Source organism: Medicago sativa, chromosome 8 (genome assembly GCF_051527215.1).
Source record: "Medicago sativa cultivar Bolivia chromosome 8, Bolivia_mono, whole genome shotgun sequence".
NCBI classification, from domain to species: Eukaryota; Viridiplantae; Streptophyta; class Magnoliopsida; order Fabales; family Fabaceae; genus Medicago; species Medicago sativa.
This window is the reverse complement of record NC_140756.1, coordinates 92,892,938-92,916,388: the sequence shown is the minus strand read 5'-3', so window position 1 is coordinate 92,916,388 and position 23,451 is coordinate 92,892,938. Positions and strand designations below refer to the sequence as shown.

The 23,451-nt window shown below is 32.2% G+C and overlaps 3 protein-coding genes across 4 annotated transcripts; 1 reads left to right on the top strand and 2 right to left on the bottom strand.

Annotated features, from left to right (window-relative positions):
• Positions 1–3,923: 3,923 nt before the first annotated feature.
• Positions 3,924–6,347, top strand: PRXR1 (Peroxidase superfamily protein). Its single transcript, XM_085738554.1, has 4 exons — positions 3,924–4,188; positions 4,289–4,477; positions 4,890–5,055; positions 5,609–6,347. Exons 1-4 carry the CDS (start codon positions 3,958–3,960, stop codon positions 6,028–6,030), a joined length of 1,008 nt encoding a protein of 335 aa, XP_085594680.1. The 5' UTR covers positions 3,924–3,957; the 3' UTR covers positions 6,031–6,347.
• A 7,615-nt stretch (positions 6,348–13,962) lies between these two features.
• On the bottom strand, positions 13,963–17,426 carry LOC146903416 (uncharacterized). 2 transcript variants are annotated; one of them, XM_085738552.1, is made up of 7 exons: positions 16,954–17,160; positions 16,576–16,666; positions 15,839–16,233; positions 15,538–15,728; positions 15,175–15,381; positions 14,836–14,896; positions 13,963–14,663 (listed from the first exon to the last, which is right to left on the bottom strand). In XM_085738552.1, the coding sequence occupies exons 1-7, from the start codon at positions 17,152–17,154 to the stop codon at positions 14,094–14,096; spliced, it is 1,716 nt and encodes a 571-aa protein (XP_085594678.1). In that variant the 5' UTR covers positions 17,155–17,160; the 3' UTR covers positions 13,963–14,093. The 2 variants fall into 2 exon arrangements, with proteins under 2 accessions (XP_085594678.1, XP_085594677.1); XM_085738551.1 differs by having other exon boundaries at positions 15,839–16,666; positions 16,954–17,426.
• A 1,456-nt stretch (positions 17,427–18,882) lies between these two features.
• On the bottom strand, positions 18,883–23,451 carry LOC146903415 (calcium-dependent protein kinase 2-like). The gene is made up of 8 exons (XM_085738553.1): positions 22,591–23,451; positions 21,749–21,892; positions 21,493–21,645; positions 21,041–21,156; positions 20,388–20,555; positions 20,160–20,287; positions 19,469–19,568; positions 18,883–19,390 (listed from the first exon to the last, which is right to left on the bottom strand). Exons 1-8 carry the CDS (start codon positions 23,339–23,341, stop codon positions 19,316–19,318), a joined length of 1,635 nt encoding a protein of 544 aa, XP_085594679.1. The 5' UTR covers positions 23,342–23,451; the 3' UTR covers positions 18,883–19,315.

Sequence of the window (23,451 nt, the reverse complement as noted above, 5' to 3'; positions counted from 1 at the left end):
AGTTGTTACAAGATAATCTAATAATAGTAAAAGTTGTTTCAAGGATAATATAACATAATAATAATAAATGTTGTTACAAGGATAATATTGAGATTTTAAATTAATATAAGGATAATTTTGACAGTGCAATAAAATTTGCTCATCTCCCTTCCCCACCCCTCCCCTTCTAAAAATTGAACCAAACACGTCAAATTAAAAATCTCCCCTCCCCTCCCCTCCAAAACTCTCGAACCAAACGGAAGTTACATATTTAATACAATGTTACATATTTAATACAAAATATAGTATATAAGTTTCAATGTAAAGTTACTATTTTAGATAAAAACCCTTAAAAATATCATTTCCTAGCTTGTATAAATATAGTAAAATGATTATTAATCATTAAAACTTCTTTCAGATACAAAACAATGTTTTTAAATTTTGTTTATATAGTTTTAGAATTTAGAGTAGTATAAATTATGAAAGATAAAAAGTAAACAAAATACAAATTAAAAATATGTGACATAATAATATATGTGGATTTGTCATTTATGCCGATTATGAGTGATGAGTGATGACTCATGCTCCTGTCGGTGGTCATAACACAACGGCTTAGATGACCAAGCCACCAAGCTACGCTTCAGCTTCACCCACCCACTATAATTATTTTCAAGGACTTGAGGGAGCAAAAGCTAACGCTAATAATAATAATAATAATAATAAATTGTTAAAAAAGATAATAATAATAATAATTTGGCAGAATAATTTTTGGTTGGAGTTACTTGATTTATATGAAATTAGATATTTTATGTTCTTGTATGCTTAGCTCAGTTTGGTAGGTACAATGCATAATATATACAAAGTTTGGGTTCAAACTCAGCCACAAAAAAAAAATTATATTAATTTATTTATTACTTTGTTATTTATTAAGTGTCACATCATAAAAATTAATAAAAAAATTGTACAAAATAAATTAAAATTAATCAGATCAAAATAAATGTGATTAGATTGGATGAGATATATAAGCTGAAATGTTGAATTGTGCGGAATAGGGTTTCAAATAGAAATATTATTTTTAAATTCTACTCGACATTTCAATTCATTAGAGAATCAATTTGATTGAGCAAACAAAATTTAATTTAATTTGTCGTGAGCTTAACTTTGTTGGTATGGACAATGCATAATATGTGTAAGGTCCGAAGTTCAAACCTCGGCCACTATAAAAAAACAAAATTTAATTTGATGACAATTTTAAAGAATAATATATGTTAAACCAACTCGATGTTTTACCTATTTGTTTATTATTTCATGCAATACCTATTTGTTTATTATTTCATGCAAAAGTTTCACTGTTGTTCAGTAGTAACTCATTTTATAAATAAATTAATATAGGAGGCACACAAGATAAATTCTTCTCTCTCAAATGTTTTTTATTTACCAACTAGACATTTTATATGTTAGAAAGATTTTTTTTTTTTTTTTTAAGGAATATGTTAGAAAGATTGTAATCAAATTTGGGTATTAACTTTAGTTGTGATTTTTTATCCACTTACTGCTTAACCCTGTCGCTTAATTAGATTTTTTTATTGATGAAGATTGAAGAGTCTCTTAGTTAATTAATGGAAAATGCTAACAAGTGCTCTAAGGGCATTGTTTAAGCATCTAAAAGTAGCAATTTTTGCATTGAAAATTGTACGGTTATGACTTTAAAAAGTGTTTGAGTTGTATTTTTAAGACATAGTTTCTTTTTTCGGTTCCTTAAACAATGTCTTTAGGGCACTTGTTAGCAAGACCCTTAATTAATTAATTAATGTCACAGGTAATGCCAATTTAATACAATTAATCAACACACTTTAGAATATTAAGTTAAGTACAGTAATATTGAAAAGTACTTGGAAAGTGAAATGGGCACATGCTTCTTTTGTCAAGTTGAAGTTGAAGCTCTGTTCATTTTCCTTCCTGAGCAGTCAGCACTCAGCAGTCATGAGCATGTGGCACCTCAATTATTGAATTGAATGTACTTCTTCCCAAGCCAGTGTCTCCAAAATTTACGTCCAGATTGCTCAAATCTGGACAAAATTATATGGACATTTTTGTTTTGATAACGTAGCATGGATAATCTTCTAACCGTTGAGCAGCATTGTTCAATTGGTTAAACCGACCATATTGTTAAAAAATTGTGAAAAAGATGAGAACAACAAATTATTTATGTTATGAAAATAATCAAGAACAAGATATTATAAAACATGAAGAACGGAGATAAGGAACAATGAGATGAGAAAACAAGAGACTATTTATTTAGTTATGCTCTTCAAGATTAAATTAGTTGAGAAAACAGTTTTACAAATTTTTGGTTGGGAGTCCACAACAAATATATACTATATCATAAAATATCTAAATTGTCAGCAAGATCATATGATAACTGTGTATTGGGTTCCAGTTATCACATTATTTGATTTATAATATAAATTAAAGAAAATGCTAACTAGTGCTCATGAGACACTAATTAAAATGACTAAAATAGTATAAAATTCTTAAAACTTGAATAGTTCAACTCTTAAAAGTATAAAAAAAAATACTCTATTTTTGTTTTCCTTAACTAATTCCTAGTTAGAATGACCTATAAACTAAATACATAAGCTTTTACTGTATTTACTAATTTATCTTTCATAAAAAAGATAGTAGAAAGGAGTAAAAATAATTGTCTTTTCTGAACACTCAAGACTAATTAATGATTTTCATTCAAGGTCATTCCATTAAAAAAAAAAAAGAATGATTTTCAAGGTCATTAATGTGGGGCACTAAAATAAAAATGAGTTTGAGTAGGACAGCCAGCCACGCTACGCCAAGCCAGTTGAAATAGCAGACTGCTTCTTTCGGCCGTGTTGTTCATTGCTTTTGCCACGCAGCTACAAACCATTTAATGCATCCATCAATTTACACAAACAAGCAACCGTTTTGACTTTTCACCCTTATTTCATGTTAGCTTATGTACTTCACATTTCGGACGTCAAATTTATAAAACTTGAACACAACTACTCCATCCGTTTTAAAATGAGTGTCGCTTTAGCCCATTGCACATAGATTAAGGAATTGAATGAAATAATCATTAGACATAACACTTTTACTAAACTGCCATTACTTTATAAGAAAAAGACAAATTTAAAGTTGCATTGAAAATTGTGTGAGAGAAAAGTTGAAGAGGGTAAAGTTGGAAGAAAAAAATTAAAGTTGTATTGAAAATGTAAAACGACGTTCATTTTGAAACAAATTTTTTTGGCTAAAGCGACACTCATTTTGAAACGGAGGGAGTAGTTAGTATGCCTAAAAAATTTGTACTCTTATTTAAAAACATTTGTTAAGAAGACTCAAAATCATTATTATGGATTCGTAGATGAAACATCAAACATTATTAAAATTCACACATACAAATAGAAGATCATACAAATGTGAGATTGAAGTTGAAATTTGGATGAAGATGTCTATATTCTAATAACATCAAAAATATTGGTTGAATTAGGTCTTACAAACCACTTAAAAACATTTTTATTTTAGATAAAAACAACTTTTTGATCAGACTTCACTTGTTTAACCATCAAACCCCATATTAATAAGAATATGATGATTAACACAAAAATAGTAAAAATCTAAGTTTGGGTATGTTAAAAGAACCTCCATCCAAATTTGTAACAATGCTTCAACGGATATAATGTCACGGTGACATTATGTCACCCAAGTATTTTCCCAAAATGAGTGGATGAATAGCATCAAATTTGTCAACCTCGAAAATACAAATCATAATTAAAAAATTTACTTACAAATCATAATTAAAATTTACTCAACGTATTATTTGGATAGTATTAGTCTACTTTATAATATATTTTATTAGGACATTTATTTAGCTATTTGGTTATTTAAGCACAAGCAAGTAGTTCAGTGAACTTCACACACACTCTCCACTTCACTATAGAGAAAGCAATGTCTCCAAACAAAGCTTTCCTCTTTTTAGCTCTTTTGTCCTTTTCTCCACAACTCTTCTTGATTGTTTCTTCTGCAGCAGAAGATAATGGCCTTGTTATGAATTACTACAAAGAAGCATGTCCTCAAGCTGAAGAAATCATCAAAGAACAAGTCAAACTTCTATACAAACGTCATAAGAACACTGCTTTCTCTTGGCTCAGAAACATTTTCCATGACTGTGCTGTTCAGGTAACTGTAACTTTCTTTATGTCATGCTATTTATGTACTATGTTTTGTTTTTTTAATGGTTTTTGAAATGGTTTTGTTTCTTCTCTTACTTGTGTTATAGAGTTGTGATGCTTCTTTGTTGCTGACATCCACAAGAAGAAGCTTGTCTGAGCAAGAACACGACAGAAGCTTTGGTTTGAGGAATTTTAGGTACATTGATACCATCAAAGAAGCTGTTGAAAGAGAGTGTCCTGGAGTTGTTTCCTGTTCTGATATTCTTGTTCTTTCTGCTAGAGACGGCATTGTTTCGGTATAATTTCCTCTCTTTGTTTTGTTTCTGACTTTGTTTATCTTCATCTGATGTATGCTTTTTAAAGAAAAAACATGTTTTTTTAAGGACAAGGTTGTGCAGGTACTAATTATATGTGCATGTATCAAATTGAGTTATACAAGGACAAATTATTGTACATAAAACCAATACACAAAACTGTTAATTTTGCTATGTTATTTTTGCCTATTATTAAATTGAAGAGTAGTTGGAGGCTTAGATCTAGTCCAGATTTGCTTTGACTTTTGTTTGAAGACCGAACTTTTTTTTGAAATAAATTATAGTAATAGTTTAATTTATCCATTATTTGTTGAGCAAATGAGAAGTTATAATTGATATATTTATTTTATATGTAAGGCTCTAAGATCAATTTTGTTGGAATAATTTTTTGCAGCTAGGAGGTCCGTATATTCCTCTGAAAACAGGAAGAAGGGATGGTAGAAAGAGTAGAGTGGATCTGTTGGAGGAGTACCTTCCTGACCACAATGAGTCCATTTCTGCTGTTCTTGACAAATTTGGTGCCATGGGAATTGACACTCCTGGAGTTGTTGCTTTGCTTGGTATAATACCATACTAATTAAACACCTTCTTCATTAATTAATTCATAAACATGATGATATATATGTTCTCATTTTATTAAAATGGAAATCTTCATTTTTACATCATATCTAATCAAAATAATGTGATGTCCTCAATCCTCATGACTCATCAGATAGATAAATCCAAATTGTGGGGTCCTCAATCCTCATGAGTCATCAGATTCTAATAGATAAAGCCAAATTGTAGTTTAGATCCGTCGTACGGTGCAACAACTCGAATAGCCTTTGGATCTGGATCTGAATCCACGTGTATACCACATTTAACTCATTTAGATCCAATGGTCATTTAGTTTGCTGCACCGTACAGTAAGGGATCCAGATCCATCATACAATTTCAATTGCCAACACTCATATAATTGCACGACACAATTATAAGATTGAAGTACTTTATTATTGTTAAAATTTGCGTTGAACTTAACTCATTTCTTACAAAACTGACTTGTGGAGCGTGGACTATCCATACCGTAATATATATCATTTAATGTGCGACATTAACAATTATTTTGTTGAACAGGAGCACACAGTGTTGGTAGAACCCATTGTACAAAGTTGGTGCACCGTTTGTACCCCGAAGTTGATCCAGCTTTGAACCCAGAACACATTCCACACATGCTTAAGAAGTGCCCTGATTCAATCCCCGACCCTAAGGCCGTGCAGTACGTGAGAAACGACCGTGGCACACCGATGATTCTGGATAACAACTACTACAGAAATATCTTGGACAACAAGGGTCTTTTGATTGTTGATCATCAATTAGCACATGACAAGAGGACTAAGCCTTATGTGAAGAAAATGGCCAAGAGCCAAGAGTATTTCTTCAAGGAGTTTTCTAGAGCTATTACATTGCTTTCCGAAAACAATCCTCTTACTGGCACAAAGGGTGAGATCAGAAAGGAATGCAGTGTTGCCAACAAGCAGCGCCATGAAGAGCCTTGAATGAATTTCATTTCATGGTGGAGGAAATGTTGTGTAAGATATTATGCAGAAATAAAAGTGTTGGTTGGTTTAAGGAGCCTAGAACACAATGCTAGGGTTGAGCCTTGGCAGGTTGTGGTGCTCATGGGGATTGGAGAATTTAGATGCTTTTAATTTTTAATCTTCTTTGAGATGTAACTTTGTCTTTTTTCTTTATTTAATTTTAGTATGCTAGCTCAGTGTTGGGCATGTTAATTATGTAATATGGTATTTCATGTGATGTGGTGTGGTCCATGGATGGCATAGTGACAATGTTTATGATATTTGTGCTCATCAAAGCTTTGTTCTTTTATATACACTAATAGTAGTAATAGTAATAGACACCATGTGCGAACTATAATTTAGTGCAAAGTACAAACACTAACATTATGATAACTAGCACTGAGGATGAATACTTGATGAATTATTAAATTGTTAAAGAATAAATTTCAAATTCTCTCTTTTATTGAATTATGTGAATACCATGTTTATGATGAAGGAAGAAGGGATATTTTTTCAACAGTTTTCAAATTAATTTCATTTTTTTATCAAAAATTTCATATAATTAAAATTTTCTAATGATACACTATACTAAATGCATGGTTTTAAATTTAAATTTAAATTCATTTGATTGAAAGCTGTTTAGCAGGTTAAGCAAACATTTGCGGACTAAAATAATTGGGGGTACAATATAATAAAAAACAATAACAATAATTGGTGGTAGATAAGAAGTACTAATCCAGAAAAAGCTAAGAAGTGAACAAAGGGATCCACAGAACAAGTGGTCCATTAAACAAACAAGAGTATCTGTCTCTTTTTTCCTATTTATTATTATGTTTTATGTATCTTTTTCATTGTATAATTCATCATTTACTTTATTTCATCATGGTATTTTATAGATAAATGATATTTGTACAACCATTTTATGACAACCTTTTGACAACTTTCTTTCTCATACTCACATTATCTTCTTATTCTCTCTCTTCCTTCTTCTCTCTCCATTGTTTTTAACCAATAAAAAGAGAGAAAAAGAAGTTGTCACCAAAAGTTGTTTCATATTTAAATATAACTACCGTATTTTATAAGGTGATTCTCTCTTTGTTTGAAGGGTTGTGAAGTGACGTCGGAGTCATTAAGTGACTTATTATCCAATTGTCTTTTATTCAAACAAGTGTGGTATGACGTCTTATCTTGATTAGAGTTTTTTTTGGCTTATCTAATGAGACCGATACTCATTTGCTCAACAATTTAATGGTCGGTGTTTGTGTGATCGATCCGGTTTTTACATGAAAAATTGTACAATTATCTGACCAACAACAATTTAGCCCATTTGAAAAAGAGGAACAAATTGAGTTTCACAAATCTTGAAGTTCGTGACATACCCGTTATTAACAATATCAATCTTTGCTTGTGAAGCGTTGGATTAAATCCGATGTGAAAAGATTTAATTTTGATTTTCATCAATGATGCACTCGTCCTAAAGGGTGTTTGGGAATTTTGATTCCTTGATTGTGTTCATCCAAGAGTGTTTGCATTGCATTGTAGTTATTCTAGCCTTTTGTATGATTTGATTTTGACTTGTTTATATTGCTATTTGTGATATATATAATATGTCGCTATGTAAAATTGAAAAAAAAACGTGTTGCTAATATAGTAAATACTTGACAAATTTATTAACATGGTCAACTAATTAATTTTTTATGACGATTATGTTTTTTTATCTTTTTTTTTTCTTTCTTTCGCGCCATTTTAGTTTATATCCTTAAGAATTTTCAGTCATCAAATCTAAGTCCTTTACCCATGTTAACATATGAATAGTAAATTTAAAATTTGAAAATTCATTATGCAAATGAAACAAAATTACACAAAAATAAATACAAAATTACACAAAAATAAATAAATGATCAAATCATTATTAAAAATTAAATTAAAAGATCAAATGTGTAATTTAACCTATATATTCTAAACATTATATTTATTATAGGGTTAATTATGTTTTTGGTCCCTACAAAATTGCGACCTTGTAAGTTTAGTCCTTACTTAATTTTAATAGCTTTTTTAATCCCTACAAAAAATTTCTGCACTCAATATTAGTCCTTACTCAATTCAAATTTGTTTAATTTATGCTTAAACTCTTAAGTTTTTCAACAATTTTTTACAGGCGTGTTAATAACGTTATTAAAAGGTCCTCTGAAAAAAATATCGCAAAAATTTGATTTCTACGTCCATATTTTTGTTACTTATATCTTAAACTTTTGTCATTTTAAAAATTCATATTTAATTTATTTCATGTTAAAAAATCATAGATTTTAGTAAATGAACCTTTCATAGTGTTCTAAACTTGTATAAAAAGAATCGTTAAAAATTTAAGAGTTTAAGGATAATTAAACAAAATTTATTTTAGCAGGGACTAAAATTATAAGTAAATTTTTTTTTGTAGGGATTAAAAAAACTATTAAAATTAAGTAAAGACTAAACTTAAAAGGTCACAATTTTATAAGGACCAAAAACATACTTAACCCTTTATTATAAGGGTTAATTATGTTTCTAGTCCCTATAAAATAGCGACCTTGTAAGTTTAGTCCCTACTTAATTTTAATAGCATTTTTAGTCCCTAATTTTGTTTTTCTGCACTGAGTATTAGTCCCTACTCAATTCAAATTTGTTTAATTTATGCTTAAACTCTTAAATTTTTGAACAATTTTTTGCAGACATGTTTAGAACATTACTAAAAGTTCGTCCGCAAAAAAATATTGCAAAATTTGATTTCTACATCCAGATTTTATTACTTTTTTATCTTTAACTTTTGTCGTTTTAAAAAATTCATATTTAATTCATTTCATGTCAGAAAATTCTAAATTTTAGTAAACGAACCTTTCATAGTGTTCTAATCTTGTCTCAAAAAAATCGTTCAAAAATTTAAGAGTTTAAGGATAATTAATCAAACTTTGTTTTAGCAGGGACTAAAATTATAAGTAAATTTTTTTATAGGGACTAAAAATGCTATTAAAATTAAGTAGGGACTAAACTTATAAGGTCACTATTTTATAGGGACTAGAAACATAATTAACCCTTATTATAAATATCCACCTTAAAGATACATACAGGACATGTCAACAAAATTGACAAAAATGAATGCTCTCAACCCCACCCCATCGGAATCCCCACTCTTGTGGGTCAAGAAATAATATACTCTTGTTCCTTTGAGTTTGAGAGATGAAAGAATCTGAGGACACGTGGAACTTTAAAATGGATAAGGTGCAGTACTACCATTTTTGTCCAAAATGAATGACTAGCAGAGCAGCGATAATGTGCGTACAAAATGCCAAATGAAATGAAATCACCCTCGTTTCTTAAGCTGGCCTACTAGTAATGCATTATGACTCTCTTTGGTAAACCCAAAAAAAGAGCTTTTAGCTTATAAGCTCATTTGACAAAAAAAAGCTCTGTTTGGTAACACTTTAGCTCTGTTTGGTACAACGAGCTTATAGTTTATTTCAGGAGCTTATAAGCTATTTTTCGGAAGCTACTTCAAGTAGCTTTTGAGCTTATAGCTTTTAGCTTCTCATTTTTTTCTTCCATATTTACCCTTATTATTCAAAGCAAAAGCTATCAGCTAATTTTACCAAACACTTCAACTAGCTTATCAGCTAGAAGCTATCAGCTAGCTTATCAGCTATCAGCTATCAGCTAGCTTATCAGCTAATTTTACCAAACAGAGCCTATGTGGAAATAAATCAGACTGCTAGGGTCTGTTTGGTAAGCCATATAAATGAGCTTCTAGCTTCTAGCTTATAAGCTCGTTTGACAAAAGTAGCTCTGTTTGGTAACACTTTTTCATCATGAGCTTATAGCTTATTTCACGAGCTTATAAGCTATTTTTCAGAAGCTATTCCAAGTAGCGTTTGAGCTTATAACTTTTAGCTTATCATGTTTTATTCCATTTATACCCTTACCACTTTAACTAAAACTCATGTTTACCCTTAATAATTAATTTATTATAATTTAAACAAAACAAAACAAACTCAGCTGCGTATGTATGTATACGTATGTTTTTTTTTTTTGTTTTATCCTTCGTTCCTTTTAACAATTTTTTTTTAATCTTATGAATTGATTATTTTTTATTTTATTCTTAAAATAAATTTGTAAACTTTAGTTTTTTTATTAATATATAATAACTGGAAACTTAATCGAAATAAATTTATAGCTTCTCATTTTTTGTCTCATTTTTACCCTTATCAATTTAACAAAGTCCATATTTACCCTTTGTAATAAATAACTACGTTGAAGAAACTTCTTCAAAAAGAAAACTACGTTGAAGAAAAACATGACACTTTTAATCCCAGATTTCACTTTAACTAAATATATATGTTCACGCTTTTATTTTTTTTTACAAAATATATGAAATTTTAAATATTTTAAATATCAATTGATACAAATTTTATAATGCATTAAAAATACCCTTTTATAATGCATTACAAATTTTATAATGCATTAAAAATACCCTTTTATGCACTAAAAATGCTATTAAAATTAAGTAGGGACTAAACTTACAAGGTCGCTATTTTATAGGGACTAGAAACATAATTAACCCTAATTTAATTAAATCTTGACCAAAAAGTAATAATTTAATTAAATAAGTAGTATTTTTCAAGGGCCTGCCAAAAATTATAAGTAAATCAACCTACCTCTGCTGACTTTTTTCAGATGAAATTTCTCTTCCTAGTTTTTACATTTGCCACTTTATTTTCTTCGATTTACGGTTGAATTTTTCCGTCACTATCTAGGGCCGTTCCTACAAAATTAGAGGCTCATCTCTAATTGTAAGATAGGCACCCTAGTAAAAAAAAAACATTACTCTTTTAAGAGAAAAATGTTACAAGTGTTTTAAAAAAAAGTAAGAAAAAAAAATTATATTGTTTTTTTTTTTTGTGATGGCCGGGGTTCGAACCCCGGACCCAATCATACTAAAAAAATAATTCTAGTAAAAAAAATCATCTGCCCTTGCCTACTCGGAGTGGGAGTGGAACCCAGGATACCTAGTATACCCACACATGTCTTAACCACCAGGTCATCTCAACAATTCTAATATGTGTGCGCGCGTTTAGTATATATTATTGTACAAATAAAAAAAATATTTTAGGCCACCAAATTTAGGAGGCCCAGCTCTTGCACCCCAAAGAGTTGGCCTCGTCACTATCACAAAAATCTTCCCATTTTTTCTAATCACGTAAAAAAGAGTATGAGAAGCAAGCTTGAATATGGAAAATATGTTGCAGAAGATGATGTCACTTGCCTCTCTCCATTACTAAGACTTTTCTCAATTCAAGCCATTTATTTTTTTTTTTAACAATAAAAAATGATATATATTAACAAAGAGACCATAAAGAATATATAAATGCTGTGGTAAAAGACCTTAACCTTGTTCTTTCCCTTCCAATGTATATTAGTTCTCAAGCAATCCAAAGTATTGCTTTGCTTTAATTGATATATTTAATTTCCAGTCCAAAATCAGAGATTTTCAGATAAAATTAATTGCTTAATCCTCAATGGTAGAACATCAATCCTGTGCTACCTTACCTTGGTCAATGCCTCTGCATTGTATGTGAATGGAGATAATTTCAATGCTTTTGCTGATATATATATATTACACATATCTCTGCATATCGCATGGTGAAATCTAACCATAATTGGTTCAATGGTAACATAAAGAGTGAAAGAATGACACCAAGTTTTATGCAGCTGGTGAACCTTTGAGATTCACATAATTGATTGAAGTAATCTCATCTCATATATCCAATTTAAAATATTCACCAAGTAAGCTCTTTGGAGAAGCATATGTGTCATGCACGAATGCAAATGTAACATGCTCTTCATGTTATCCAAATGTCACATGTCTTACTTCTGATAATTTTGGGGTTAAGAATTTTCTTGAATATCGTCAGCGTGGATTGAGGTTTGATTACGACAATAATCTGAGGCTGGGGTTAGACAGTGATGTTTCTTCAATTTAAGTTTTGTTGTATTGTACTATTGTTTATTGTAATTTGTGATCTATCTCTATTTATGTTTTCTGAAGTTAATTAAAAAAATGGTCAAAATCCAATTAATGCATATCTTCAAAACCATGTCTTATGCTAAGTGATGCAAAAACTATAATTGAGCAACTTTTTTTTTTCAATCCTTTTAACTTCTTTTGGACAGAGCTGCCATCTGTGGCTTTCTATTCTGTTATACGCGTACAGATCCTAAATGCTGAAGCCTGTTTAATTTCATTCCCTTGTCGCATTTTGACTTCAACCTTGTTGGATTGTGGAGCAAGTAACTTGTCTTTTGATTTTCTTGTACTTCTTGATTTTTTTCAGCCTTGAGTTCTGTGTTCAAATAAAAAAGATAATGTAACGAGTTTCGGTGTTTCTTTCCCTTATCTGAGCCTCGAGCATTGATATTTTTTCCATGAGCTCCGCATTTTTCAGCCTTTCCCTTTCATCAGCAACAGCATTAGCATTATTTCCATTCAAAATGTTATTAAAATTCTTCCAATCCCAAACTTTTCTAGAGCAGACACAAATGCACTTTCAAGGCAGAACTACAAATATCAACTAAAGGAAAGCAATACTTGGATTGCTTAAAAACTAATATATTGGTAGCAAAAGAATAAGGTTAAGGTATTTTACCAAAGCATTTATATATTCCTAACACTTAAATGTTCATTTTTTGGCTTGAGTTAAGAAAAATCATAATGGAGAGAGGCTCGTCAGTTTTGGGTTTTAATTAATATCATCCTTTCAGTTTTGTAAAATAAAAATAGAAAGAAAACATACATTAACATATGCACGTGCGCTTCTCTCTCACTTTCATTGTAAGGCCCGTCAGCTATAAAAAAGAAACCTACGCGACAATAATAAGTGTCAAAAATCTCATATTCAGTCAAAAGCCTATGCGACAATAATGAATGAAGAGGCCAGGATACGGCAGAGGGGTGGAGTAATTTGGTTCTGTCAAAAGTGGCAGTTTTGGCTTGGAGGTTGATACAAAACAAAATTTCGACAAAGGATAATTTACTCAAAAGAGGCTTTGTTGGAACCAAACAGTCGTCTTGAACAAAGCTCAAGTTCTGTGTACTAATGGTTGTGGAGTTGCAGAAAATGTTCCTCACGTATTCTTTGCTTGCTCGGTAAGCTCATCAGTCTAGCATAAGGTTTTATCTTGGCTAAGTCGCATGCGTTTCAAGTCATTAATGGTCAAGATGTTGACAGTTCCAGCCCCTGCGTTGCTTTATCGAATAGATTTCATCTGCAATTGCATTTCTAGTACGTGCTGGTATGGAGATTATGGTATAGGAGTGTGATTCCAATAGGTAGAGAGTAGGAAATAGCATGATTGTTTTTCCTATTTATATACTTGCTGCATTGTTATATACCAGGGAGGGTAAATCAACATCTGTTCTGGTATGCCTTCTTTGTATTATATTTTAGTCTAATCCAAATACTTCTTGTGCTTAGGTTAGTGTTTCTAATAAAATTTGCCTTTTCAGAAACAAAACAAAAAAACTTACTATTGAATATATTCAAAGATTATATCCATGTTAGACACCTCAAAATAAAAAACTATATGATCATTGCATTTGATGTTTCTTTGGCTTAACTTTGATTATAAGTATATGATCACATCCCTAAAAAAAAAGTATATGATCATTGCATTGCAATTCATGTTAGACACCTCAAAATAAAAAATAAACTATATGATCATTGCATTTCACCTAAAAATAGGGGACCAAAATTGCACAATCAGATATAAGGGGATCAAAATTGCGGTACCAAAATAGGGTGATTTATTATGTTTTACAAAATGACAAAAAAATTAATTATCAATAGAGGTTGGTCTTTAATATTTCCTGCCTGATGATAGCAATGAAAGAAACAAGCATCAATGTTGGAATTGTCATTAGTTCAAAATTTTCTGTTACAAAGACACTACTGCAAATCATAAACCATCTATTGTTGTAAATTGTTCCTCCTATTTAAGCAAATTTATTTGTGGACCTATGGTCCCTGCTTATGAAGCTCAGTACAGCCACCTGAATTACTATCAGTATCACTCTTAATTTCACCTAAGCCTGACTCATTTTTTCCATTTCCTTCTAATAACTTTTCTGAGGATAAGTTGCACGTAGGGTGATTGTAATAATAAGGCCGTGTTTGGAATGACATGTAACTTGCAGTAGAAGGAAAGGATCTGTATCCAAATGTAGAAGGATAGTATCCAGTGAAATATGCAGTTGGTGGAGGTGGTGGCCAATACATCACGGGTAGAAAAGTACTTGCTGCTGCTGGCGGCATTTGATATGAACTGTGATTACCAGATACATTAGTACTATAAAGGGTATGAGTTGGATTCAGTATAATATGGGAAGAAGTATTTTGGGAAATTTGAGATTGAATAGAATAAAATGCTGGTGTCATTGTATATGTTGGAGCAGAAGAATAGCCAGTTAAACCAAATTGAGTAGTTGATGCAGAACTCGTAGGTGTTGGCTGTTGAGGTGGGTTTTTTCTCCCTCTGGATTTAGCAGGAAGGGTCTTATTAGTTGAACTCTGGAGTTCATGAGTGCCCTGCTTAAAAAGTACCAAGTAGAAGCTTAGGAGAAATGAGGAATATAACAAGGGAGCTTAATTGAATATGGCTGGTGTGACACAAAAAGAAGTGCTATTTAGGCCGTTTTTGGATAAACAACTTAATTAAACACTTATAGCATAAATGCTAATATGGGATTTGTGATCTTACATTGTTCCATGCAATTGGATGTTGAATGAATAAATCCTCCCCTTCAGCATCTTCATCAGTCCTGCCGGATGAAAAAAAGTTGCCTTTTAGAGTAGTTTCTATAAATTGAAATACAGTTTTGTATGATGGCGACATATCGGTTTATATTTTATGAGAATATTCTGATCTACAATAAAAGTTTTCAGTCCTTTTCACATGTTTCCTATGATGACAAGTTGACAATGAAAAATCTGAAGAATGCTCTTCGAAGATTCATGCCAGTTATACAACAGGACAACTATATCTTGCTGTTTCGTTTATGCTACCATAATAGTTTACAAAGTGTATGATTTGATAAACCTGTAATATTTCTGAAGCAAATCTAAATTCTGGTATTTGGTTTCTCTTTGAACTAGATCATCAGGAAATCCTGCCATAAACAAAAGCGTAATGCCCAATGCCTTGAAGAAAAAACTTCCACTGCGAACATGAACCAACATCGCCATTTGGCACATAAGTGGACCAAAAGACTTCAATTTGTTTCTTCCCATCACCTGCCTCACATATCTGTATTATTACTCAAAATCCATGAATTAATCAGTATTAGAGTACACATAAAAGTATTTTTCAATTGCAATATTAATAAGATTCAATACTCAATACCGATTATATTGAAGGAATGAAGTTAGAAAATTGTACTCATTATATCATTCAGAAACTTACTCATTTTGAGGAAGATTTCTTGTCCTTCCACCATATTTAATGCACAAGAATAAGCATGATGGACAATTAGCATCATATGGACGCATCACTCTTTCCTCTTCAAGTATCTGGACAGGACATAGTGCCGGGTTTTGTTGGTTTGGATAAAATATTTTCCTCCGAACGCCAGGGTTCATGTATAAAACATGCTCCTACATAGATAAACAGAAAATAAGCATTGCATTAATAGCTGAATAGAACTATTTGAGCCTAAAATTTGCATGTCAAGCCTAAAAACAAGTTATCTGAAATATTTTCTTACACCGGGATGTTTTGGAGACACATATGGTTCTCCTTTCTTCAAAATGCTAAAATGGTTGAATTTCAATTCATGCATATCTTCACACCCATGTCTTATGCCAAGTGATGCAAAAACTATAATTTTCCTTATAGTGTGAGACTGGGCATTTTTTTGTTTAAGGGCTTCAGATTCAATTATCCTTTTAACTTCTTTTGGACAGAAAGCCGCCTTCTGTGACTTTCTATTCTGCGATACGCATACATATCCTAAAGAAGGAACCTCAAATGCCGCTGCATATGCTTCAGCCTCTTTACTTTCATTCCCTCGTTGCGTTTTGACTTCAAACTTCTTGGAATGTGGAGCAAGTAACATGTTACTTGTTTTTTGATTTTCTTGTACTTCTTGTCTCATGTTACCTGTTGGAATTGAATCATTCACATGAACAGAAAAAGTTTCCATACATGTTACATCTAATTCATCATCGATATGATCAGCAAGGTAACATTTTTGCGAGCTAACAGTTTCACCTATGTCATTAATTTCCTCTTGTATTTGATTGTTATCCAATTCATCAAAATAATTACCATTGCATGCATCACCACTTTTTGTTTCATTGAAATATGCAACAGAGTCACAGTAGTTAAGTTTTTCAAAATGCAAATTTTGGCCTTCATCCATTCTCATCCAATTTATCAATGGCTTTTCTGAATTAATCTCTTTAGGAACAATGGCTTCAGTATCATCAGGCTTGTACTCACTTTTGAAAATATTCATATTCTCTACTTCATCATCCACCATTTCATTCTTTTTCCTTTTGAAGCTTCTTGCAACTGCTTGCTGATTATTTTCCTGATATAATGGTTAAGTTTTTTACTTTTAATGAGGGAAAGAAAAAACAGATGAAAACTACGACAATCATGGAATATAAATTAAATAGGATTAATAATGATGTTATAGAAGATGAGTGTCCTTCAATCTTGGTCATTAGATATCTGTGATTACTACAATCATATGAATCTCAAAGATTCATTTTCTGCATAACTGTGTCATTCGTTCACTCTAGATGTCAGCTTTTGTTGAATATAAACAAGTCAACATTTATTTAAGCAAAGTACAAATAGAAAAGATAATGTTACTTGAGTTTCGGTGTTTCTTTCCCTTATCTGAGCTTCGAGCATCGATATTTTTTCCATGAGCTCCGCATTCTTTTTCTTTTCCCTTTCCAACTCGGATGAAATCTGAGCAACAGTATTGACATTATCTCCATTCACTTCTTTTTCAATATCACAAAATGCAGAGGCATTGACCAAGGTAGCACAGAATTGATGTTCTGCCATTGAGGACTAAGCAATTAATTTCATCTGAAAATCTCTGGTTTTGGACTGGAAATTAAGTCAAATGGAAGATACCCTTTAACTCTTTACAATGTTAACAGCTTCAAATACTTGGATTGCTTAAGAACTAATATATTATATTGGTAGCAAAAGAATAAGGTTAAGGTATTTTACCAAAGCATTTATTTTATATATTCTTAACACTTGACTGTTCTTTTTTTAGCTTGAGTAAAGAAAAATCTTAATGTAGAGAGGCAAATGAGAGTGATCTCAATGAAAGGCAAAGAAAAGTCTTGGTTTTGGGTTTTGATTAATATCATTCTTTCAGTTTTGTAAAAGAAAAATACTAGAAACAAAGCATTAACATGTGCACGTGCGCTTCTCTCTCATATTCATTGTATTCCGGGCCATATACTTTTTCCATTAACTTGATAATTTAGAAATTTTCAAGAGGTTGCCTTTTCATGTGTATGAGGTTTTATTAAAAACTTGAGATTAGTAAAGTTTTTCCACTAACATATTGCTTGCTGTCTTTTATTAATGACAACTCACCATCATGTTTTATTAACAGTTGCATTGTCTTGTTATGAAAGCCTGAGTGAGATTGTTACCTTAAATAACAGCATATAATTATAGGAGCATCCGAGGCACAACTCACGTATACGTATTTAACTGTAAGTTGTCCACTTAATTACCATTTCAATTGAAAGGCGTGTCAGTTCGGATCCGAGCTTGTGTTGCAGATGTCCAGTTTGGGTAGGCCTTTGGTCTAGTCCGGAACAAATAATATACGAAACTTAGAACAGCAAACGTTACGTTTTCAACAGACATTTCTGTTGTTTTGGTTAATAACAAAAAAGATGGCCAATCCTTGCAAAAGTTTCTTAGAATTTATGTTCATGTCGGTAAAATCAAGAGGGCACCAAGTCAGTGATGGTCATTATCAGTTAAAAGAAAACAGACATATTGGTTGCTGAATAATCAAATCACATAATTAAAATTTGATTAGTATTTAAAGTTTAGACTGTGTTCAAAAACTACATCAATTGAATTGCCAAAAAGCAACAGAAACAGAATATCATTACCTAAGAAAAACTATTTTAGCATTCTTGAGAGAAACGTATTTGGTGGAAGAGCTTTGATGTCTGGTATAAAAAAAAATAATAAGCATTCTGTCTTGATGAAAGAGTATACAGATATTATGTATAAAAAAGAAACGGGCGTGTACACGTGCATATATATTACATATGCATTGGGCTGCATAATACACAGTATAGAAACAATATCACGTGGATTAGGAACTTAAATTGTCTCTTAATATAATTATTGTCAGGGGAATACAAAGCTAAAACCTTGGATACCATCTTATTAACATTAAACTAACCTCATTAGCATCAGGCATTTCTCTTTTTACAACAACCGGAGCTCCCTTATTATTCTCAGGAAGTATAACCAGTTTAATTACTTTGAATATCTACAAAGTGATAACATGTAGGTCTTAGCTTGTAAATAAATTATGAAAATATAAAAGGATTAATATCTTTTGATTAGGTCCCCCTCTATGATGTGCAAAGGAAGCACTAACTTTTCGAGCAAGATTTTGATGTCATGCATGAAATTTCCTGAAGATACATAATCTCAGCCATACGTCTTGTTTCCAAATAAGGTGAAACTTACAAAGAAAGGCTCTTGTTAATAGGAAAAGGAAGAAAAGAAAAGGGGAAACTACTATTCTAACACAAGCACAATAGATTATCAATACATTATGGGGAACCATATATTTGAGTTTTTACTTCCTCATACGGGTTAAGGAAATCAAATTCCTCCCGTGATTATTCTTTCCTCTACCACAAATAAGAGCATAACACTGAGAGCATTTAACATAAAAATTCAGGCTCAAGACACTTGGAAAATGTGACAGCCTGAAACTAAAATGTATAAAGAAATGCATAACAATACTTCAATCAATCTATTTTTAGTACCACACGCACGGAAACAACCTTGCTACGAAAATTGGGATTGCAAAGAACCTCAAAGTATTCACCAATCCATGAAGAAGTGTCTTGCATATTCTGGGAGATAACAGTACTTGCCAACAACGTTAAGTCTCTCGATCAATTGGCGTTCACAATGAATCACATGAAATCGACTCCATTCAGTGGATTTAAAATAATGGTCCCTGGTGTGGCATTCCACTTCTCATCATTGCACAGAATTCCTCATAATTTATTCTCCCATCCTGTTTGTTTAAGAATCATTAGCGATAACATTGATAATCTGTAATAGAGTTTTCTTGATTAATTTAGGAGTAACTTACATTATCTGTATCCACCTCAGAAATGATTTCCTTTATCGTTGCTTCATCACCCATTCCATGCTTTGTCATGGCAGTCTCCAATTCTTCTCTAGTAATATGCCTGTCCGGGAATTTACAGAAGCAAATGGTCAATCTCAGCCATAAATCTTACAATTTTAACAAGTTAAGCTGCTGTTTAACTTTTCAGAATTGATTGAGTAATTCACTCTTTAAATATTCCTAAGTGCCAGAGGTTAGGAATTCATAAAGTGAAGTTTTTATTATGGTGGATATATAAAGCAACTAATCTAGTTTAGTACAGAAATGTTATTGATATCATATACTCCCCATAGTGAAGGGGTTAGGAAAAAATAAATAAGGCCAGAGTGAGCCAGTATCAATGTGCATGACATAGATAAGGCCATCGAGCCAAAATGTCCTGTCAAGTTTAGTCGAATGTGATGGTAATGTCCAACATTGACTTAGAGATTAAAAATAACATGAAAATGAAATTCTCATAAGAGAGTTTATCATCAACATTCATTGACGAACTCATCTACAATAATGGCAGGTGAACAAACAGTGAAAATCTAAAAAGATGTGTGATTCTAAAGAAAAAGTCATTATGTAGTCGTTCAAACACAAAATGATTTGGATTTTTTTTTTTTTTTTTTTTATATATGGGTAGCAATATAGATCTTGCAATACTCACCCACTATTGTCCTTATCAAAATACTGGAATGCTTTGTAAAGATGTTCATCCCGCTCAAGTCTGTGCCTATGCATTGTAGCCGATATGAATTCAAGATAGTCAATCGACCCATTTCCATCAACATCAGCCTGAGAAACGTTATACATAAGAACACAGTTTCTGTTAAGTTTAGGGTTTGAGTCATGCATTCAACTAGTTATGCTTTGGTATAGATTTGTAACTACTTACAGCTTCCATAAGCTGTTTCACTTCAGCCTCAGACAGTCTTGATCCAATTCGAGCCAAGCCTGTCTTCAGTTCTTCATAAGTGATCGTGCCACTACTATCAGTGTCCATGTTTGCAAACATTGCCTTGAGACCTTTAATCTCTTCTTCTGATAAATTTTCAGCCATAACCTAGAGAAATTTCCACCAAGTTAATGGAGAAAAATATCCAGAAAAGATAAGCCAGAATATGAAACTCATAGAATGTTCAGGATACTCATGCATATGATGAAAAATAAAACACTCTACAACCATCTAAGCTTCCAAAATGACAGCAGTTTCCATAAACTTTAGAGTTCAATATGCCAGTTTTTCTGTTTTATGTCAACACAGTAGACTAGTCTGAATGTGTTAACCTTCAGGGCATGTTTTTACCAAAGAAAACTTTACAAGAAACCAACACAAATGAATTTATTGGCATTTATACAGCTTAATAGTGGCATTTGATCCATGTAGCTAAACCCACCTAGTGAGATGGCGAGTTGAGTGAAAGCAAACGAGGCTCATATACAAAACAAAACAAACAAAAGCAATTCCATAATACCATTTCTACAGACAATGACCGACAAAAAAGGACACAAAACATAGTTGCTTCTGACTCAAGTTTGTTGTCATACCTTCAATGCAAGTTTCTTGAACTTGTTCATTGCCCTGAATTGTTTCATTCTAGATAGAACTGCACTATCAATCGGTTTATCGGAGGCTTCTCCACCTTCTCTCATCCACGGGTGTTCTTGCCAAACAAATCATTAATCATAGTCAGGCCATGTGTGATAGAAAAGTTAGACAACAAAGTGAAAATGCAAATCAATGATGAGGACTTATTGAATTGATGACAATCTGATAGTATGTATTACAATACTTGGGATAGCAGAGGCAGATAAAGAATAAAGATTCTTACAACATTTGAAACAAAAAGTCAAAGGAGGGCGATTTAGATGCTAAACTGATACTGGAAAAATAAATAAATTAAATAAATAAAAATGGTGCTTCCACTTGATTAAAAGAAGAACTACTGCAATTGAAGTTATTTGATGATTGAACCATAATAGAACCAGTAGTCTAGTACCAAGGACTTCTGTAGAAGTGATTCTCTTCTTTGGATCTGGTGTCAGCATCTTCCGGACTAGATCTTTGGCACTTTCGGATATTGATGGCCATGGTTCACTAACAAAGTCGAGTTCACCTTCCAATATAGCATTAAATATTCCCTTTTCAGTTTCTGCAAAGAAAATTAACCCCACCATAAAAGTGTTAATTTTTCAAAGAGAAACTCAACCAAAAACTATAAATATATCACATTTGAAATTACAAGTTGATCTTACCAGCCCAAAAAGGTGGTACACCACTAAGCAGAATATACAATATGATGCCTGCACTCCAAATGTCTATTTCCTTTCCATAATTACGACGAAGTACCTCAGGGGCAACATAGTAAGCACTGCCTACCATATCACGGTAAACTTTTCCTGAAATAAATTACAGTAACACTATGTATGAATTATCGACCATGAAAGCAAAGGAGATACCAGGAAGCAACATGTAATTCCTTTGAAACTACCACAATAATCAAACACAATCAGAATTCAAGATAGCGCTATAATGAGAATTGTCTTGACAATACAATACGCTTCAATTCGACCTACTGAATATGGAATAGAAACCAACTTATCTGATTTACTATTTGCTCAAAACCAAACGAAAATACAATCTTTGTTAGGAAGTCAAGTATCATATCTTTTCGATGGAGAAATCAGATATCTACATCGAAAATCAATCTTACAACAACAAGTTGGCTCGTGATGATTAGAGTGTGGTCGCATTTGAAGCTGTCAAACCTATCCACTCATGTTAAAGATCAAGTTAGACTTGAGGATAGCATTCTGAAAACTTGGCCTAGCCTAACAATGTGCCAATGAGTTATAACTCAAACTCAATGTCACCATCCTAAGGGTTCAGGTTCACCATTAGATATCAATCAAACTAACATAACACATATTCTTTTGATAAGTCACAAATAAAATTACCTAACAAGCAAATATAATAACCAAACATAGATAGTTTTGAGAGCAATCAAATAACTATCACATAATTTAAACATTAGCAGGACAGTAAACAACAATGATGAAATTGCATAAATATACAAACAATGCAAAAGCTGCAGCACCTTCTTCAATAAAGACAGAAAGTCCAAAATCAGTAGCCTTAAGTGCTGCCCCATCATCCTTACTAGAAAGCAAGAAATTCTCAGGCTTCAAATCGCGATGCAAAACACCCATAAAATGACAAATGTGCACAACTTTAACAACATCCCTACAAATAGAAGCAGCAGCTCTCTCTGAATAATGACCTTGAGCAATAATCCTATCAAACAACTCACCACCAGCACAAAGTTCCATCACAAGATGCACAGAGAATCTATCCTCATAAGCACCTTTAAACTCAACAATATTCGGTTGACCAGACAAATGCTGCAGAATCTGAATCTCTCTTTTAATATCTTCTCTATCCGCTTTAGACACAAGCTTCCTCTTTAATATAGATTTACACGCGTAATTTAAACCGGTTGAATTCTCAGTACAAAAATAAGTAATCCCAAATTGGCCTCGACCCAATTCTTTACCTAGAGTGTAAAACTTCTTTATATCTTCATAGGGTTTACCTAAGATGGTTGTATCAACCTTCTGCTGCACTGGTTTCTGGGCAGTGGTGGCAGAGGGTTTTGGATTTGAGGATGGGGTAACTGTTGTTGAAGACTGTTGAACCTGAGGTGGAACATTGATGTAACGAAAATTACTATCTACACCGGCGGGACGAGAAGGGGGTGCAGCAGCGGGACGGGCAGGTGATGATCTATGATGACGGGCAGTAAACTCATCTTTGGCATGTTTCTTCTCCTTGCTGCCGTGACAACCCATTATTGTGTGTGATTTGGATTGAAAGATGATTGGAATTTGGAACGCGGCTAAGAAAAGACAGAGAAGATGAAAAAGAGGATTGAAATAATGGAAATGAAATTATTTCCTTT

Bases quoted from the DNA above. Each gene is read 5' to 3' on its own strand.
- PRXR1 (XM_085738554.1), top strand. From the start codon at position 3,958: ATGTCTCCAAACAAAGCTTTCCTCTTTTTAGCTCTTTTGTCCTTTTCT. The intron at 4,478-4,889 runs GTATAATTTCCT...AATTTTTTGCAG, and splicing joins CTAGAGACGGCATTGTTTCG to CTAGGAGGTCCGTATATTCC. The intron at 5,056-5,608 runs GTATAATACCAT...TTTGTTGAACAG, and splicing joins TGGAGTTGTTGCTTTGCTTG to GAGCACACAGTGTTGGTAGA.
- LOC146903416 (XM_085738551.1), bottom strand. From the start codon at position 17,154: ATGGCAGAACATCAATTCTGTGCTACCTTGGTCAATGCCTCTGCATTT. The intron at 15,729-15,838 runs GTAAGAAAATAT...TTATCTATGTAG, and splicing joins TGTCTCCAAAACATCCCGGT to GAGCATGTTTTATACATGAA. The intron at 14,664-14,835 runs GTAAGATCACAA...CTTTTTAAGCAG, and splicing joins ATCCAATTGCATGGAACAAT to GGCACTCATGAACTCCAGAG.
- LOC146903415 (XM_085738553.1), bottom strand. From the start codon at position 23,341: ATGGGTTGTCACGGCAGCAAGGAGAAGAAACATGCCAAAGATGAGTTT. The intron at 20,288-20,387 runs GTAAGTAGTTAC...AACGTTTCTCAG, and splicing joins TGAAACAGCTTATGGAAGCT to GCTGATGTTGATGGAAATGG. The intron at 19,569-20,159 runs GTGAGTATTGCA...ATTCCCGGACAG, and splicing joins TTTGATAAGGACAATAGTGG to GCATATTACTAGAGAAGAAT.